The 20302-nt window shown below is 40.3% G+C and overlaps 2 protein-coding genes across 2 annotated transcripts; one reads left to right on the top strand and one right to left on the bottom strand.

Moving 5' to 3' along the window:
* Window positions 1–153: 153 nt before the first annotated feature.
* On the top strand, window positions 154–8945 carry LOC117270523 (uncharacterized). Its single transcript, XM_033648176.2, has 3 exons — window positions 154–2351; window positions 2553–2687; window positions 4692–8945. The coding sequence occupies exons 1-3, from the start codon at window positions 2338–2340 to the stop codon at window positions 5824–5826; spliced, it is 1284 nt and encodes a 427-aa protein (XP_033504067.2). The 5' UTR covers window positions 154–2337; the 3' UTR covers window positions 5827–8945.
* gata4 (GATA binding protein 4) lies at window positions 5918–20076 on the bottom strand. Its single transcript, XM_033648187.2, has 6 exons — window positions 19332–20076; window positions 11178–11344; window positions 10896–11021; window positions 10485–10566; window positions 10200–10336; window positions 5918–9410 (listed from the first exon to the last, which is right to left on the bottom strand). Exons 1-6 carry the CDS (start codon window positions 19849–19851, stop codon window positions 9285–9287), a joined length of 1158 nt encoding a protein of 385 aa, XP_033504078.1. The 5' UTR covers window positions 19852–20076; the 3' UTR covers window positions 5918–9284.
* Between the last annotated feature and the right edge of the window lie 226 nt (window positions 20077–20302).

Here is a 20302-nt window from a genome sequence, read left to right as displayed (position 1 = left end):
TTTGTGTTTCCACTATTTTCCTCTCTTCTTAAGAAACTCTTAAGCCTCTTAAAAGTCCTCCTTCCTGCTCCTAACAGCTTTAAACCTTAGAATCTCTTTCAGGGTCTAAGGTGCTCTGTGAATAATTTATCTTTACTAGGACCCAGTCTTAACTTTAAGGGGAAATTCTAAGAAAACGTCACAATTCTAAAATAAAATTAATAGAATTTTGTCACTAGGAGCAACTCTTTGTACTAGGAAGCTTTGTGAATATGACGCCTGGTGTTTGCATGACCCATCCACCTTCCCACCCACCCTAAATGGACTTAATCACTCTTTATACTTTGGTAGGTATTGGCAGAGTCATTAATAGCTGCGTATCATACCAACACAAAGAGTGTCTCAGTCCGTCAGTGTTTCACGCCAACATCCAATGACAAATCAGAGGTATTTCATGAATTCAGTTGTTGCTAGTAGCATCAGAAATAGCCGCCGCCCCCGTGTGTATCAGACCACTGTGAAAGGTGCCTTTGTGCATCAGTTTCTGACGCCCAAATCACTGACAATGCAGCAGTAGATGATAAGTTGGGAGTGAAAACAGGCTGTTATCAGTTGTCACAAGAAAAAATGAGCCCCAAATGGCGGCGGCTAACAATGCTAACAGCGCTAACAACGACAACAGTGATGACAGAGCTAACCGTGTTAATGTGATGGCCTGGTGGGGGACTGGTGTGTGGGTGTCATGCTTCCATAGCAACGCCTTCCCACCACCTTGGGTCAGGACCGATGACTCATCAACATTTTTGCCAGGATATGACGAACTCTAAAATACCATTAAGAATAACTACAGTGCATACATTGCTTTCTACTACTTTGTATCTGCACTTTAACTGCTTCACTCCAATTTCCCTCAGAATAAATAAGGTTGTATTTTTTTTTCTTATCTTAGTTTAGTTTAGCTTAGCTTAGCTACAAAACAGCTTTTTGGCTTTGTTCAGCCAGATACTGGTGCATAGTAGGTGATGATCAGTACAAGACATATGGAATACAAAAACCTTGATTGAATATTATGAGACCTCTAAATGAAAGTTAATAACATACTCTGCATTCTACTATTTCAGATCTTAAACCAACGGTGACCTAAATGCACTGATGAGCTACTCTGTCAAAAACCAGAGATAGAGTAACACCCAGATCCTGTCTAACGTGTTAGTCTGCATGACTCTGTTTGTAGCAACAGTTTCTTCATAAGCACACATGCCTTTGTTTTAACACGTCACTGTCTGTATATGTTTACTTCCATCGTAAACCACAGGAAAGAACAAAGGAGATTGGTGTCATTACAGCTGGTCTGTTGTTGCCGAAGAATTGCACAAATATGCAAATACAGAGTAATGATGAGAACATTTAGCCAAAGGCGACAGATCTCTACAGTTGTTTTTTGATGATTTCTAAATCAATAGATGTTTTAATCTGCCACAACTGTTGCTGTGTGCCCTTGTTTTGCTTTTTTAGCCCCCAGGCAATGATAAAAAATGATAACAAATAAAACCCTCTTGAACACAAAGGATAAAGTTTGTTTATGAAAGTGATAACACACTTTTCTATATGAAGTTCCCACACACACACACACACACACACACACACCAATCAATAAGGTACAGAATTGCTTCATGATAGATTATCTTTCACTTTGCCATAATATACAGGAACAAACACATTGTTTGGATCATAGACAGATTGTTACAGCCATGTGAACCAAGGACTAATTGTGCAATTATCATTTAATTGTTTTTGCTCAAGGGCACGCGGCTCTGATCTGCAGCCAACTTTTTGCATATGTGTCACTTCGCAGCCACCATAAATCACCTGACCATTAAAAATGAGCCGGGAGCATCTCATTTATATCTTTTGGCTTTTACTCTTTTTACTTTGTGAGGCAACTGCCATGCCCTGCCCTTCGCAAGAAAAGTAAACTTAGATGGATCTCCTTGATAAACTTCTGTGAACTCGCCTAACTGGAAAAAACGACATAGATGCGGGTGCCGTAAGACGGTTGATGGCACAAACACGTCAACTTGGCTGAAAGAGGCAATATCACCAGTGTGTAGTGAAAGTATTGACTATATGGCTGTGAGAATTCACAAGAGGAGGAGCTCGGTGTTGAAAGACACAAACTCTCAAGCAGGTGTCTGAGTAAATATGTTGGGAGTGCAACTGATCGCTTGTGACTTTGTTTGTCAGAGCTGTTTCTGGTGTAATCAGGAGGCAAATGAGCTGTTTTACATACAGGGTTGAGGAAAAAGGAGGCATATTTTACCTGAATGATTCCTGAAGTACAGGGGCGCAGGAGTCTGGATGGATCTTCCCATGTAAGTACATTCATTACAGACATTATCTATGACCTTAAAGAGAGGTGAAGGGACATCAGACACATATCTTGATATCTGTGTGAGTTTTCATTGAACTTTTTCTTTCAGCAAAAACATCAACTTTTCCACAGATATGCCATGAAGCCAAACAGTATACTCTGTTCTCTGATCCTACGTGTTAATCAGACTGTTTTCATTCAGGTTGAGCCGTAAACGACCTCTGTTCAATGGATATGAAAAGGAGCCTCCGCTGTGCAAAAAGAAATGTTTGGCCACTCTGAAAACTCTGCTGGACAGATATGAGACTGACAGAGACACAGAACATGCCAGACTGAGGTAAGTGCTGCCCGACTGAAGAAGAGTTACAGTACAGTTAACACAGGGTGTGAAACGATGTGTTGCAACAGGAAAGACACAGGTTTATTTATTCACACAGGTTGTTTTAGGACAAAGGGTATTTCAGGTGTCACATTTTCACTTCCTCTTGGTATTAGTCATGCCGCAAAAGTGGCAGGGTAACAGTATACGGTGTTTCATGTTACAGTATATGCTGTGGCAAGGACAGTGCCTTTGTACATGGGACACCTGCTGTAACCACTGAGCTACTGGGAACCTGTAGATTACTGCACTTAGAACTGCACTATATAAAAAATGTCCTGAGATAACTTTTGTTGCGCTTTGACGCTATGTAAATAACACTGACTTGACATTTCAGCAAGCAGGCAAACAAAGAACAATGGCGTCTGCAGCTTCTCTCATCCTGAAAGACATGAACCCCTCCCAGTGTGTGCCTGTCCTCTACCTGCCCACCCATACATGTAGATTAACCTGGTGTGCCTAAACTGCTCACTACCTTGGAAACAAAAGTATCAGCAAATAGTCAGATTAAGATTAATGATACTAAGGTGATGCTAAGATTGTAAGCAAACTAATTCAGTTGTAAAGAAGAAATAAATGAACATATGTCTAATTATTAAATATTACAAAACAATCCAAAACTCCAACATACATATTTTAACCCAAGACATATGAACAGACACGTAATGTAATTAATTTGCATTTACTGTTTTGTTTTGTTTTTTATCTTGGAGGGGTATTTGGGGCTTGTTAGCAAGCGCTACTGAGTATCCCACACAACAATAATTACCAGAAAGGTTCAGTTGCCAGGTGAGCTCCATTCATCCAGATGCCAATGGTTTTTGTAGTGAAATGAGCAGGTATCATATAGATAACGTCTACTTCGTCCACTGCTACACTTCAGCGCAAGTGACAGGAATAAAATAGATATGTCCAACAAGAGTTCTGCTCAGAACTAAACACTGCATCGCTCTGTATCCCACTTAGTCACTTGTAGGAAGTTATGACATTCCACTAGAAAACAATGCAATTAAACTAACTTAGTCACTGATGCTCTCTCCATCACATCCAGTGAGGACATGGTGTGAAGTTCGCTATTTCTTGGCTGTCTTGGCTTGACTAGTTTTTGTAGTCACTTCCATTTTTTTTCACTTCAGTATTTGTGTCAATCTAACAATCAAGATATAATGTGTAAATTTCAACACTTTTGGTGATGCTGGTAGGCTAGTAGCGGCCCCTGTTTCCAGTCTTTATGCTAAGCTAAGCTAATGAGCTACTGGCTGTAGATCCATGTTTAATGGATGGACATGAGAGCGGTTTTTACTGTACGTCTGACTCCATGCGAGAAAATAAACAATGTATTTCCCACAATGAAAAACTATTTGTTAAAAAAGTAAATAAAAAAGTTATTTTAGCCTTATGAGACCCTGTGTCCTCATATGAGGACATCATATTCAAGGTATGCTTGACCTTATACTTCATTCTGCTTAACTTAGACCTGTTGTCCTCGTTTGTGGACACTTTTTTGTGGCATCTAGTGGTAGTAAGACCGCAATACACTCATCCATGTGAAAACAGGATTGCAGCCATCTCTGCCAAGTCAGTCTGCAGCCGATCCCGACACATAAATGGACAAGGCCCAAAACATGATCACATTTTATGGTTGAAACTTGTTTGTTTATGATTAATAATGTTTGTAGTTTAATATGGCAACAAATTTGACCAATTTTAGCAATTTTTCAAGCTAAGACACTGTTAATTAGGAAGTACTCGTTTGAGGACCTTGGGACTTTATGATCGTCTTGTTTGAGGACATTGGGACTATGTTATCATTGACAATGCTTAGATTTTATACTATCCAGGTCCTTCTGATCCCAAATAGATAGGAGAAATTAAAAATGCATACCAAACAAAATTTGGGTCTCAGGAGGTTAAACAATATTCTTATCATATGCATGACAATGAAATATCTTTGTGTCACAGGACGAGGTGCGGTCCCCCCTGCACATCTGACACCTGTGTGAATGGCGGGACAAAACACCTGACTCACACTGAGCACTTCTTCAATCAGATCTCATCCTGGGCTGACACACAATCCTCTGTGAATAAAGTATTGGAGCATCTCAAGTCCAGACAAGTAACCGATGACATTTTACTCGATGACTCAATCAACAAGAAATTTCTGGAGTTTCACAGTGACATCACTGAGGAATGTGGCGCAGAAGATAAGCAGCATTCGTGGGCTGTTATTGAGAAACAGGAAGAGGTCGTCATGTATGGACCGTATTATCCTAATTACAACAACGGAGAGCACAGCGAGGACATCATTATTAAACAAACCCAGGAGCTGCTGGAGTCAGAGGATGTGTCAGAGGACTGGAAAGTGTATGTTTTCACCATGAACAGCCCGTGTTTGGCTAGAAACTCAGATCCCTGCATGCTTAACCTGGTTCACAGAGCTCAGGAGTGGTGGAGCGTGTATGGAGTTAAGACTTATATTGGTTATGTGAAATGCTGGGGCTTCAAAGGAAGTAAAGAGAATCTGTTCAGGGATATTAACTACAGCCAAGTGGAGTGTATAGATCTGGCTGAGGACTATGAGAGCTATGTTAAAGCAGCTGAGAAGATTAATCTTAATCCTTTATGTGAAACTCTGTTTCTAGCTGTTAAACGCCGCCTGAGATCTGCAGGTTTGATAAACATGGTGCAAGGTCAGGACTGGAAGAGTTATTTTAAAAGTATGCATAGTATTTATGAAAGCAAACCAGAGGAGGAGAAAAAAATCTTAGCACAGGAGGCGAGCGCCATGATAAAAGCTGCACAAGCTCTGCTTTCAGAAAAAAGTGGAAGCTTTGAGGAATATTTCGACAAAGGACATGCATTTGATCACACCTTTAGTTCCCAAGTATCAGACGCCATCCAGGACCAGATTAGACTCACATTTCAACAGTGTTGGAATGAGATGATACAGGACAAACATGCCGAGTTCATCAGGGAGAAGCTGACTGAAGACTTCAATCAGTGCACCGTCCAGCTTTTTATCAAAGACACTGTAAAGTTCACAAAAGAGTACTTAGACATTGGAAGGATACAGTTTCCAGAGGAAGCTCCGAGATGACGAGGAGGTTACATAAGAGCAAACATCTCACACATGTGTGGTATGCCTTTGAAGAGGAATGAATGACACTCGAGCTCAACATCATACATACTGTTTGCATTATGTCAGAATGCTTTGTCTTTATTAGTTTCCTCAGCAGAGCTACAGTTGCACACAGAGGAAGGGCATCAGGTAGTGTTAGTGCACACGTCCACCTCTCACTGTGTCTTTACTTACAATATATCACAAATGGTGTATTACAATTATACTGGAGTGGAGTTTTTACATATATGCTCGTATATTTCTCGGTAATTATCCCACAATTATCTCCCCCCCCCCCATGCTTGTCACAAGCAAATTAAAGCATTAAGTATTGCAAACAAACTGTACAGTCTTGGTACAATACACAGTCATGAACAACCTTCAGATAATAGATGACTGATGATTGTGTGGTTTGGGGTTGTGCAATTCATAATAAATACTAGCAGGATGTCTTCTGGAAAGGCCCTCTAAGTTTTCTTATGGCTGCACATCTGCACATGTGCCAGCAGAGGGAGCTATGTGCCATCACTTCCATCCACATCCATCGTGCAGCTTACTTGCTGCAAAGGTAGATTATCATGTTGTTTTTTTTCATAGAGGTGTCACTACATACATGTATTTTTTACACTTTAAATCAAAGGCGCAAAGGGCCAGCAGGGAGCTGTTCCTATTGCACTGAGCGGGAGATCATGTTTACTGAAGGTCATCGAATCTCTGCTGTCTAGGAGTGATGGATGTCTGATTATCTCGTCTTTGTCAAATTAGATAAACTGTGAAATTACACCTGTGCGATACAGTTATTGGTATCACATATAAGTGATAAGTGAGTGTCAATAGTGGAGAATGTTTAAGGGGTCAGTTCAGATATTCTTTTCTGTTCATCCCTACTGGTATTTTGCCTTGCAGATGGTTTTATTTGCTAAAGTTCTAAGTTGTTGCTGCTGAGACTGAGTCGCCCTATTTCAGCTAAGATGATGGGATGTTTGTGGAAACCTCAATAGCAAAGTGCTTTATTGGATTCTCTGGATAATCCACAGACCTCATCACCTCTGAACAGTTTGAATCATCGACCATCTTGTCACTCCCGACGTGTCAAATACAGCAGTTTGGTCAGTGACCCTACACTTTACACCAGTGGTTCCTGACTGGTGGGTCACGGTCCAAAAGTGGGTCACGTGGGCAAGTGACTCACAAATCAGTCAAGTTTGTAAAATAATGGACAACTACTTTACAGGGACAGCAAATTAGCTTGACGACATGGCCAAATGAAAGTATGACGCTGAATATATTAAACTTTGTTAACCTTTAACTAATGACTAAGGACAAATCTGGACCACATGGCTGGACCATTCAGGAGCCACCGCTTTAAACTATGATGTTCTAGGTACACCCAACGAGTTCTTATCCCAGATCGTCAAATACCGATGCTTCTCAACACCTTTGACGTGTGATATTGACGTCAAAGACACCCTTTGGCGTATACATGAGACGCACCCTTTACCATCTGCATGTGACGCACAGCTGTTTGCTGGGCAAAACACGTTGTAACTCTTAATTACCATAATTGTCTGAGTTGCGTATAGGTTTAGGCAACAAAAACTACTTGGTTAGGCTTTGAAGAAATATCATTTCGAGATGAAGACCGAGTTAAGCCGGAAGTCAAATCTCTCAATTTACCAGTCCATCTACGTTCTGACCCTCACCTATGGGCATGAGCTTTGTGTCTTGACAAAAAGAGTAAGATTGCGGATACAAGCGGCTGAAATTAGTTTCTTCTGGGTGGCTGGGCCCAACTTTAAATACAGTTTGAAGTGGAGTAGATGATGCCAGAAGGGTGCCTTTGGCGTTAGTATCACACGCTGAGGGGTATGACAAAGTGTCTGTATTCAAATAGTCTCTATATACAGACTCTACATTCAGTGAATGTAGAGTCTGTAGGCAAACCCCGGAGATCTTGCCTCCGGAAGAAGAGCGGAAGAGCCCTGGTTTCCGGTTGTAGGCTGTTTGTAGTCCGCGTGATATTGACCAATCACGTTTGAGCCGGCTGCAGTTGTTGCCAGGTTAAACGGTCTGTGTGGTGAACTAATTGGCGTCACTGCAAACTCTGAATCCATCGCAATGTTTCAGCATATTTACTTATATATAAATGGAAGTCGGAAATGGAAATTCGCCTCCTCCGCCCTAATCAAACCAAAATGCCAAAACATCAGGGGTCTGCCTCCAGAGGCTGTATCGCCGTCTGCCGGAAGTCAGACGCCGAATACAGCTGATGGGTTCCGAGAATGGTATTCAAAGAACTCAGAACAGGTTGGTACCCCTTTAGCATCAGTTTTTTTTCACTTTCAGCTTGTTAAATACATACAGTGTCTTTTCAAAGCAAACTTCTGTGTTCATTTGAAACATAGGTTCAGGCAACGCAACTTCTTGGTTAGGTTTGGGAAAGGATTGAAATGACTTTTGGTTTCACACGGGACACAAACAACGGCCTCCTGGGTGAAAGTCTTGTGTTTCCCACCCATCCACCCCAACCTAATCCATACAAACATGTTCTCGCTTTTATGCTGCATGAGTTGCTCCGAGTGTCTTATATTGCCGCAGTTTGGATTACACTGGAGTCATCTCATCTCATATGGATGCAAAGAGGTGCACCGTGTGTCCTTTAGCATCTGTCGAGGGCCACTGACCAAGCTGCCGTATTTGATGACCTCGGGGTGTGAGAACAGGTTGAGCAAACACATCAAAAACAGAAAACTGACCATGTTGAGCTCTGTGGATTATCAAGTCACCGGCACATTGTTTGTTCTGTAAAGAGACAGAGCTTTGGAGTTTTTAAAATATACTTTTCATTTACCTCTGTTGCACTTTGATGTCACATTTGCAAGTAAATACCATTATGAGTGTGAACATATAGTTGCTGTTTTTCTTATCAATGTGAACTAACCCTTAAAGAGCACTGGCTACGACTCCTCCTGTGCTACTTTTGACATTAAGGTGTGCTGTTGTGATTTTTTACGTGTTTTGTGTGTCCATCATGTTGTTCGTAATAATGTGAAAATGAAGACAAATATAACAAAATAAAAATAAATCAGGGAGATAAAGTCTGACTGTTATTTGTTACTGGTTTAAGTTAAAGTATTTGTCACTTAACGCCCATGCACTGGCACACTGGAAAAGGTGAACAGTCGTGTGTCTGATCACAGTCTGATCAAACTCCATTCAGTCCTTCATTGCTGTGAATGAATGATGCACAGTATCTGCTCAGTTCTGTTTAGGATCTCCATTTGCCTCACATGTGTCCCAGAGTGTTGCACTGAAGGCACTGTACGGTGCTCAGGCTGCAGGAACATCTGCATCCAGAGCAGCAGTCTGCTTCCTGTCTCTCAGGAGAGTTTAATCACCACAGATAGGTTGGTTTGAGATGCTGGGTCGTAGGTCTTCTAGGCCAGGATTAGGTTGTTCCAGGGTTCCGCTTTGGAGCCGGAAGATCCGCCATGGCTGCCAGGGGTCATCTTTAGAGGAATGGCTCCACCTTGAGCTGCCATGTAGGCTGGCAGGGTTGAAATCTAGAGGGACAGAGGAGGAGATGATGAGAAGGCCAGTACAGGAATTTCTTATGTAGTCTGTCCTGTGCAGCTGTTTATCCCATTTACATTGAGATCATTAAAAAGGACCTTTTCTTTACCTTGTCCCATTATTTGCAACCCAATCGCCAGAAGAGTGTTGGAAATGTTACACAAACCCCAGATACATTACATTTGCACGATATTATGTAGCAGATATGTTGTGGTTAAAATATGATTAGGTTTAGGCCGTAAAACAACTTGCTTATGGTCAAGAAAATATTTTTTTTTGGCTTAAAATATCCAGTTTTGGAAGCACAACAGCAGCATCTCAGTAAAACAACAATCGTCTTTCACGGCCCTATCCCCACTGGAAGAGCAGGGACAGGTTGCTAAAAAACAGCTGGTTTTGCTGGTTGCTGGTCTCAAACAGTAGTCTTTACAGGTCCGTAGCATCTTATAGGTGACACGCCATCCACCATCCCTTCCATGTTGGTATATCAAGCCATGTAATGTATTTGCGGTTTGCAGAAATGTACAATGCCAACATTTTCTTCTGGCGACCATGCTAAACATCAACTTAATAAGTCCAAAATGAGACTCCATACTGTGGAATTTGGATTATAATGATCATGTCCAAACATTAGTTTAACTGTTGCTTTTGGTGATACCATTTTCTGGGCTAATTAGACTGAGTTGAATGTAATAACTCTCTTTCCTCGTCACAACCAAAGACTCAAAACCATTTTAGATGTTAGTGTTCCCTGTAATTCAACTATTAAGGTGTCCAACCTGTGCATGTGCGCTTTGGTGTGTGTACAAGCTGTGAGTGTCCGGCTCCGTCTTTATCTGGCGAGGCTCTTCTGTGGTGGTGGAGGCCCGGGGAGTGCTGCTTGGCGTGACTGGAGTCCCCTCACTGCCTGGGGTCCCTGTGGAAGACCAGAACTGAAGTGATTACACATTCAAGGGCAAGATGCACATGTAAATGGGTTCGTAAGTCTTAGCTCTGCTCCTGCTGATCTAACATTGCATATCTATCTATTTACAAACTCCAGCACATGTGGTCTTCAATCTCACCAGTTTGGGACTTGTTGAGGTTCTTGGGTTTGCGTTTGCGGGTCTGGATGCCCTCCTTTTTCATAGCCAGGGGTCGTGGTACCTGTCAAGACAACGGGACAAAAGAATGACCCTTAGTCAACAACAGCAGATTGAAGTAAGATAAATTTAAGGTGAGGTCAAGGGTCAGAGGTGCAAAGGAAAAAGCATATGGCAAAAAAAATCTTTCCTTAAGACTTGCCCATTTTTCCACAAATTGCTAATGATACATTTTCAATATTAAATTCTGAACTGTAGCACAGTAGAAGTAGGTCGCATAAAATGAAATACTCAAGTTTAGTACAGGTACTACACAAACTGTAACTGATTATACACCAGATTTCAGCAGCATCATAAATGCACTCCTCCCCCTTTTCCTTCTTTCTCTCTCACCCCGTGGAGTTTCATGTAGAGGCCACAGGCATTGCAGACCGGCTCTCCCTCTGCGTTTCGTCGCCACAGGGTGGTGAGGGTGGTGTGACAGTTGGAGCAGGACAGGCCCACCCTCCTCGAGGCAGACTGCAGCATATAAAATACGGCAGGAGAAAAAGAGAATATTTTCATTTTTATTTACAAAAAAGGCAAGACATCAGCACTGTGCGGCAAACAACGCTCACTGTATGACTTCTCTGTATGGTACATGTACAGAGTACAGAAGTGTCTACTGTCACCCACCAGCCGTCTCTGAGGTTTAATTAGAGGTCTGTTGATGCCATTCATCTTGTGGTACAGTCCGCAGGCATTACACAGGTAGTGGCCCGTACCATCCCGCCTCCAGAGGGGCGTCGACATCGCCCCACAGTTCACACACTCTCGCCCCTCAATGAAATCATCAAACAGGTCTGATGGAGGACAAGAAAGAAATATGATGAGTCAAAACATCAACTGTCTTTTTTCCTTAAAGGTCCAGTGTGTGGGATCTAGTGGCATCTAGTGGTGAGGTTACAGAACTGACACAACAAACACCAACTTTCACCCGGGAGAGCTTTTTTTAGGTCCTGTAAGATTATAAAGTCAAACCCTGTTCTTTTTTCTTAAACCCAACCACATGCATTAGTTGTCAGGGGGGAAAAAAACATCAGATCGCATTGTTGTACTGACATAGTACGTTTATTTTGACAGAGACTGTATGTAAACGTTAAATTTCCTGTGAAAACAGAAGTGTATTTTGCATGTAACAGGCAGAACACGGAACGTCAACAACCAACGCACCCAGGGTACCTTTCACGTCGTATCTGGACTTGGAAAGTCCATGACCAAATGTCGATATGTGACAAGGTCGGAGTGAGAATGTGTTGGCTGACGTGACTTTGCACATGTTTCAGTATTAATGTACAGTTACTTTTGAGGAGCAGAGGCTTCAGAATGTGATAAGGAGGTCATTACTCCAGGTGGCCTTACAATAGCAGGCTCCTGATTGGCCACCATCATCTTCTTCACCTTCTTCTTCTTCTTTACGTGGCTTAAGGGTTTTACTTATATCTCTGCCTGTTGGTTTGGCATGTCCTTCACATCGCTTCAGTTGTGTTTTGGTGTTTTCATTTGGATTTAGATTTTCTTTTTATAATTTTGTGTGTGGAACGGGAAAAACCCTGTTTTCAAAAATACCCATGTACATGTGGACTAGGCCTTGGATTATAATGCATGAGATGTGTGAGAGTTTGTAAACAGACACTGAGTTTTGCTGTTATTTAACGTTATTACTCTAATTCATTCTCCAGAGTATTTTTGCTGTTCTTGGAGTCACCGTGTAGGCATGCGAGAAAAACATTGTTTTCTACACAAATTCAGCGTAACATGGGGTGAGTAACTGACAAACACATGATGATTTTGGGGATGAAATATTCCTTTAACATCAGTTCAAAGATCACACAATAACATATGAGCTAGAATAAGCTCTTTAACACTCAAAACGCCACTGGATAAACAAAAAAGCACCTGAAGGCACAGTTTTTTATGAAAAGTTCATGTTTGGCCATAGGTTGTTAAAGCTGATGATGGCAGTTCTGAGTGGGTGCTGTTATTGTCAGCCATTGCAAAGAAAATTTAATCGACTTTACATAACTTCCACGTTATTTAGCACATATCCAGCTCATATCACAGGCCCAGCTCATTTCTGTCGTTCTTAGAGAAATGAACTTTGAGCTAAAATTCTTTCCACCCTCATTAATAAACTTTCCTGCACTGTCAAACCCTGACTATGAAATGCAGTGACCTGTCTCCACCAGCAGGAGGTGCAGGCTTCAGTCTTTCAGGCCCCTCACAACAACAGCAGCCAGGAATCCTTCCTTATCTCACAGCTCCCCCTGAGATAAAGAGCCGGCTGGAAATAGAGACGGAATAGAGCTCCATCATATTCAAATAGAGACTCTCTGTGTCTATCACGTCTCTGTCTCCTTCTCTCTCTTAGTTAGCATGACGTCTCATAATCGCCACACTCAACAGTGAATAACAGCCATCCAGGAGGAGGAGGAGGCATCAGTCAGTGGTGTTTTAGTGACGGCAGGTTACAGTATTCATCAGCTATGTGAGGTTATGCTCAAGGAAATGTGCAAAACACCAACATATTAACTGTAGCAGCCACATTTAAATCAGATCAGTGTTTTTTTTTAACACTACGCTCCACTGTGCATAATTATTTTCCTTCAGATAGTATAAATCTGGCCTCCATCTGCTGCTCCTCCTCGCTGCAGAGCCTGACTGATACATAGTCAGGCCTCCTCCAAGGCTGAGAGTGAAACAGAGACAGCAGGGTGAGCTAACCTTGAGTCAGGCAGCAGTTGTAGCCAACACAACGCAGCAACACGAGACAATACACAAAAGAAACGCTGCAGCGTCCGCGTCTATCTAAATGGAAGTTTATTTTTTCCGCTGAGTAAATGTCAGTGTGTGTCTTTATCTGGAGACCCAAACGCATTCAGAGGACAAAGGTGAAAACAACTGTGACGTTATGTGACGACGGACCGGCTGCACAGGGTTTCAGTTTTTGTTTTTCATTTGTCACAGTGATGAAGGTTGATGAGGGAGTTTATTTACTTTATCTAAGCACAATCTGAAAAACATTTTAAAATGTAAGTAAGATACTTATTTAACTTGCTCCTGAGAGCTGCACGTCTTAGCCTTCACAACTGCTTCAATGTCAAGTGTGCAAAGTCATCTAGTGGGCCAGATTTGACCCTTTGGCAGGCCGCTTCTGGCCCTCGGGACGTATGTTTGACACCTCTGCATTATACTTTTACTCTGTGATGTTTCTGATGGCTGTCGTCACTAATGACACTACATATACAGACCTGAAATGATCTGTTTCTGTTTAGCCACCAGTCGCTATGTGAGATAGTGAAACAACATCAATATAAGACAAAGGTGTCTAAGAATATTTTTCTTTTAAATGAAGCAGAGTATGTGTTAGGTGACAAGGCAATGAGAAATCTGTAGTGTCCACTCATTTTGCCATACTTTAGTTACTGGACAACTGAAAGTTGAGGATTTAACCTGAACCAGAACATTCACAAAAAGAAAACTTCATTTTACATCAGTGGTTGGTGTCACACTGTAGATTTCTCTACAGAATAATTTAAAGGGTTGTATAAATATTTTTCAGTTCACAAAATGTTAACATTAATTACACTATATGAAGTTGTCAGATAGAATCAGTCCCCTTAGTTGAAGGAGAATTAATATGTATGCTCTGTATTAGTTGTTAAGTAACTATAATCTATTTCTTTTTTTAATCATGTTTAAAGAAAGGGGCAGGAAAATATTTTTTTTCTTCTCTGCTCTTTTCAGTCATGAAATGTGTATTAGAGTTGTTTTGACTGTTAAATGTGCATGAGCAGACCAAATAAAGTGAAATGAAATTACATATACAGTATATACTACTACTATTAATAATAATAATAATAATAATAATAATAATAATAATAAGCGCAGGGCCTTTCTCAGTTGTGAAAAAACTAAATTTATTTGACAGCTACAAAAATAAATAAGATAAGTCTATTACCTCTCATGATAAAGTTGATGCATTTATTTCGTCCCAGAGTCCTGACTGTACAATTATGTTATTGATATATACGTGTTGCTGTAAGACATGGTTGTCTACTGTGTGTCTTGTTTGTATATGATGGTTGTATCTGCTATACAGCTACGCCACACTATGTGCCTCAAACAAATTTCCCATTTGGAACAATACATTTTACTTTATTTTATCATATCTTATCTATAGAATATGATGCATTGTTGTGCATTAAACTGGCCAGTGGCGTAAGGAAGTTACGACGGGCCCTGGTGCACACTGTTGTGCATGTATTGTCTTGACACAAATAAGACTTGACATTGGACAACATCAACATACATTATTATTAAATCCAAGACAAATTTCCCACTGGGACAAATAAAGTCTATCCTATCCTATAATCCGGAATCATCGTTGCATATCTGACTAACATATAACAGAAAATAAGAAAGGACTCATTTAATTAAATAGTTTTTATACTATATTTATATCTTTTTTGGCTTATTTAGATAAAGCATATAATTCAGTTTTAGATAGCTACTGAGTATTTAAAAAGAAGAAAGAAGAATATCATGACGCAGACAGATAAAGCCAATGGCACCATTTTTAAATTGATAATATTCTTTTTTAAAAATCATTTATCTTTGAACACAGGTATATTTCCAAGATGGCAATTTGAATCATTTGCAAGGGCCTGTTCTCTCTACGGGCCCATCCACCCCAGGGGCCCCAGTGCAATAGCACCGTCTATATTTACGTCCCTGAAACTAGCTTAGACTCTTGGAATATATAGTATAATTACAATATTCTAATCAAGAGCGTGGGCTTAGTTTCGACACTGCGGAGGACACATATGAAATGTGGGGTGTTCATGTCCTCCGCCAGGAAATTATGAGTGTCAAACACTGATATTCTGCATTCTGATGATTTATATGCACCAATCTTTGGATTTTCTGCAACAATTTATGATGTAGATGTCTTTAAATTTGTCAGAATAAAGGTACTCTGCTACTTTAATGTTTTTATCAGATGGGGACAAATGCTCATGCTTTGAATACTGAGGGGGACGAGTCCTCTGCGCCCCTCGAGAAATCTACACCTTCTATTGTCAATAAATAAAGTAGAACGACACTCACAGGGGCCTGTGTAGAGTATTTTTACTTTTGATATTTGAGGTAATTTTTTTGAATAATACTATGATGATTTTTTTATTTTAATTTGACTTTAAAGTACTTCTAAAAGTTTGCTTTACTACATTATTTTATTTTTCCAACCAAATCTTAATCAAATATTTATGAGTGTTAGTTGCCAACACGACACATGGTAAAGACAGAGAATATTAAACTGTTAAATTTCTATTTTATATTTCAGGCAGAGACACATGCTCCTTATCTTATATGTGAGGGAGACACACAGGGAGGCACATCAGTGCCGAGGTCCATTAGATACAGATATAATGTCTAATAAAATTAATTATGAATATACATTTTTTAAAAATATATAATAAAAGTACTGGAATTGTATAGTTTTCTACTTCAAATAATTTTCCAATTTAAGTAAGATCAGGTTTAAGAAATACTGATCAGGGCAGAATGTCATAAACATCTGAAACAGCTTTGACCAACATGTTTATAATCGATTCCTAATGTCAAAGCATCGGATATTTCTCTGGAAAATAAGTCAGAAATAAAAGCTTTTTCTTTCAAATGATCCAAAATATTTTCACAGATGCTTTTTTAAAGTTTCAATGCTGATCATTAAAAGAGCTCATTGTGATTTATTTCCACTTTGATTCACTGAGATGAAAAGTCACTTCACAGCTGAGGGAGTTTCCCTTCTCTCCTGTTCACAGCAGAACAATAGAGACTCTCACTGCACGGGTGAACGCCACCTCATCAGACTGTGAGATCTGATTTAATTTGATGTGAGTGTAAAACAATGAGCTGAAGCACCTATAAAGAGCAGCAGTGAGTAAACAGACTGTGAGTGTGATTGTGATCAGATGAAGAGGTCAGTGTGGATCAATGCTGTTATCTGTCACACTGTTGGACAGATCGTCTTTTTCTTTCGTCATCAAACAGCTGAAAACAAAGATGGCCTTTAAATAATCACCTCACCAATGATTTAAAGACTCAGAGAAACTAATCAGCTGATAATCTACAGTTAATGTGATAAAAACCAATAATAATACCAAGTGATATATTTAATTATGATCATGAGATTACAGTGTAAATTACAGGATAATTAGATCAGATTATATTCATGACTTGATGAATGAAAAGGTTCAGATTTAGATGCTCGTCATCACCCTGCAGAAAATGCAAATAATGGAAGAATCACAGGTCAAATAAAGACAGGTCTGATTAGTACACGACGTGCAGGTCGCTGTCATCGACAACTGACAGCCTGAGCAAAATCAGTGGGTTGCGTATTATGGTCCAGAGTTCACTGCAGCTATGGGCCAAAATCACATCCATCCAGCACAGGGACATAAAGCTTTCTTCAATTATTATTATTTAAAAGGATTCACTGTATCTGCCATAAGTAGAAGACAGGACTCTTCAGTTGAGTCCTAATCAAATCAGATCTGGCCTGATCCACAGGCCACATAAACTGTGCTATAAATTCAGCTTCAGTTAAACATTAATTTCTATCACTCCAATAATAGTCCTACATTTGATTCATAAAAACATTCACAAATGTTTGCTATGTGTTAAATATATGTTGGTAGTTAACTTGGCTGTTAAAAACAATTAACCAGCCAGGTCAGTCAAAAGAAAAGTAACGATAGTCGATTAATTGCTTAAGTCATTTTTCAAGCAACAATGTCAAACATTTGCTGGTTCAAGCTTCTTAAAGGTGAGCATTTCCTGATTTTCTTTGTCATTTTTGAGAGTAAATGAAGACTTGGTTGGACAATAGAAGCAATTTGAAGTTGTCACTTTGGGCTCTGGGAAATTATAATGAGCATTTTTCACTTTTTAAAAAAATAAATTTTATAAACTAAATGATGATTAATCATGAAAATAATTAGCATAATGAAAAGAAACCTTAGTTGCAGCCAAAGGAGTAAATATAGGCAGTATGGTTGCTTGGGGCCCATAAGGCGGGGGGCCTACAGAGAGAAGTGGGCCCTCCAACAATGGAGAATGGACCCTTATGAGTGACTGCCACCTTGTAAATGTGTTCAAAGAACTCTCATTAGATTAAAACCAGTGTCATTTATGTATGCCCTTGAATGAGGGTTTTTTGTAAAATAATCAGTAGCATCTCTAACAAAATTATATACCTATTCCATAACTTTAAATCAACTATTAAAATCGTTGAATCAAATTAATTATTGATTATTTTCCTTTGGTAATTTTGCTAAATATTGGTGATTACTGGGTAATATATATGATGATGTTATCCAGTGTCAAGTCTTTGATCATGTGAGGAGACCATACGTGCATGATAGCGTGCAATAAGGTCCAGTAATTACACTGGTTGCAGCCCTAATTAAATGAACCGCACGTTGATTTACTGCCATTAATACTTAATCTGAGCAGTTGGTTTATTTCTATTCACAACGGAACTTATCATAAAATTTGGTTTGAAAAGCTTCAAATAGATCCACTGTTCATTTTCATATGAAGACAAAATGAGCCATGAATTTCATCCAATGACTTTATGTTGTTTTTACGTGTAAAATGTCACCATGAGACGCATAATAATGTCACTAAAATGTGTGATAATTACAAATACAGTGCAGCAACACAGCGGCACACAAGACTCAGAACCGCTTCATCAAACTTGTTAGGACCAAAGGTTGCCAAATATAATTAGGCTATTAATTCAAAAATGTTCTTTCCATGTCATATCAATTATCTCGGGTATACACTGTTGAATTATAAATCGTGTAAAGAAACAAACAGATTTTCCAAAGGTGACAGACAGCCTTTAGTCCTGCTGCAGAGACTCTGCAGTCAGTTTATGACCACATCACGGTAATGATTGATCTCACTTGGCAGCCTGTAAAATGCTTTAATGTCTTTGGTTGCTTCGTTGTTTTAATCAAATGTAGGCCTTGATTAATAAAGAAAATAATAAAACATGCACGCGCCACGCTTCATTTAAATTGGAAGTATTAGGATTTTTCGTTCTGCAGAAATTTGATGAAATGCAGCTTATTGTCAGATCTTAAAAGATAACATATAGGGCTAATTTAAAATCTTATCTCATAATTCAAGGACGTCTAACTGATTCTTCTTACGCTAAAATCTGTGTAGGCTGGTGGTTTGAAATATGCAATAATCTCGTTGCTATGTGTTATTAAAATACTGATTTATTTGTAATTTATAAATCAGATTTCAAATCAGTGCAACCAGTGTGAAGTGTATTCTGACAGCCTTATATTCTTGATGTGTTTTATTTATTTAATGTGTGATTATTTGTACATGCAGGAAAAAAAACAGTCCATTTCTTTTTCTTTATTTTTTTCTTTCTGCAAGAGAAAAATAAAATAGATTTTTTTCGATCAAGCTTTTACCTTGTTTAATGTGTGTTTTTGTGTCCATTAACAGTAGGGTTACTCTTTATTAATCGATGACAAATGTAAATAAATAAAGAGACTTGCTTCTTTGTTTTTATCAACAGTATCTGCACTTTTTTTCTCCTTGTGATGACAATTAAAGATGATAGTTTGACATTCTTATTATTTCTGTCTGGAGGACAGAATTTCAAAAATTAAAAACACGTTTTACTGGGATGAAAAAGCAGGACTCTCTCATATTTAAATCTAAAATGAAAAGTAGATATGTGTGTGTAATTTTCCTCACCGTTTGGGTGCCGTGTTGTGCCATGAGGAGCGCTGGTTTGGAGACCATGGAGAACCGGGCTGTCAAAGGGAGACGCCGGCCACGTCCCACCCACGTTCGGGCTCATGTAGGCCGGGTAGGGGCTGTGATAAGACCCGCTGAGGCTCCGGGCGCCGTAGTGCTCCCTCCCGTTGGCAGAGATGTTTAGCGGGCTGCTGTAAGAAGCCGCCGTGTCCCGGGCCGTGGCCACCCCGGAGGACAGAGGCGGGCTGGTGGAGAAGGCGAAGCGCGGAGACACCGGGGAGTGGTTGTACGAGGGCACTGAGTCGGCGCACGGCTGCGCCCAGGCAGAGTGGCTCGACACGGTGCTGCTCTGCTGCGACGCGCCGGGGGTCTGGAGGTAAGGCAGTGCCGGGATCATGGGGGTGACGACCCGGGTGGTGGGCACGTAAACCGGAGAGGTGCCCGCCGAGGCGTTGTGGAGAAATCCGGCCTCATAGGAGGGGGGTCCGTGGTTGGTTGTCATTATGCCCTGATACATATCCTCTCCTTGGAGCTGGACATCCGTGTTGATAGAAGAGATAAATTATAGTGTGGATGCACTTTACGCTCTTAAGTATTAATGCACAAATATTTAACACGATCCGAAAATGTGTCCCTTCCTTATTAAAATCAGATGAGCTGTGAAGAAGTGAAGCAAAGCGACCGCAACATGCAGAAAGTAGGAATAAACTGAGAGAGGAGACATGAGAGGAGGAGGAGTGAGAGCCTATAGCCTGTGATCAAGATCCAGCTGTTATCATCTCTCTCTCTCTCTCTCTCTCTCTCTCTCTCTCTCTCTCTCTCTCACACACACACACACACACACACACACACACACACACACACACACGCACTGTCTCTGTATGCCCCCCAAAATGTGAAAGATATTTTAATACAAGGGCATAGATTCAACGCTAAGAGGGGGGCATATTTGGGGTTTTGGGGGTCCT

Source organism: Epinephelus lanceolatus, chromosome 13 (assembly GCF_041903045.1).
Source record: "Epinephelus lanceolatus isolate andai-2023 chromosome 13, ASM4190304v1, whole genome shotgun sequence".
NCBI lineage: Eukaryota > Metazoa > Chordata > Actinopteri > Perciformes > Serranidae > Epinephelus > Epinephelus lanceolatus.
The sequence above is the reverse complement of the archived record's forward strand: the minus strand, read 5'-3'. Positions and strand labels throughout refer to the sequence as shown.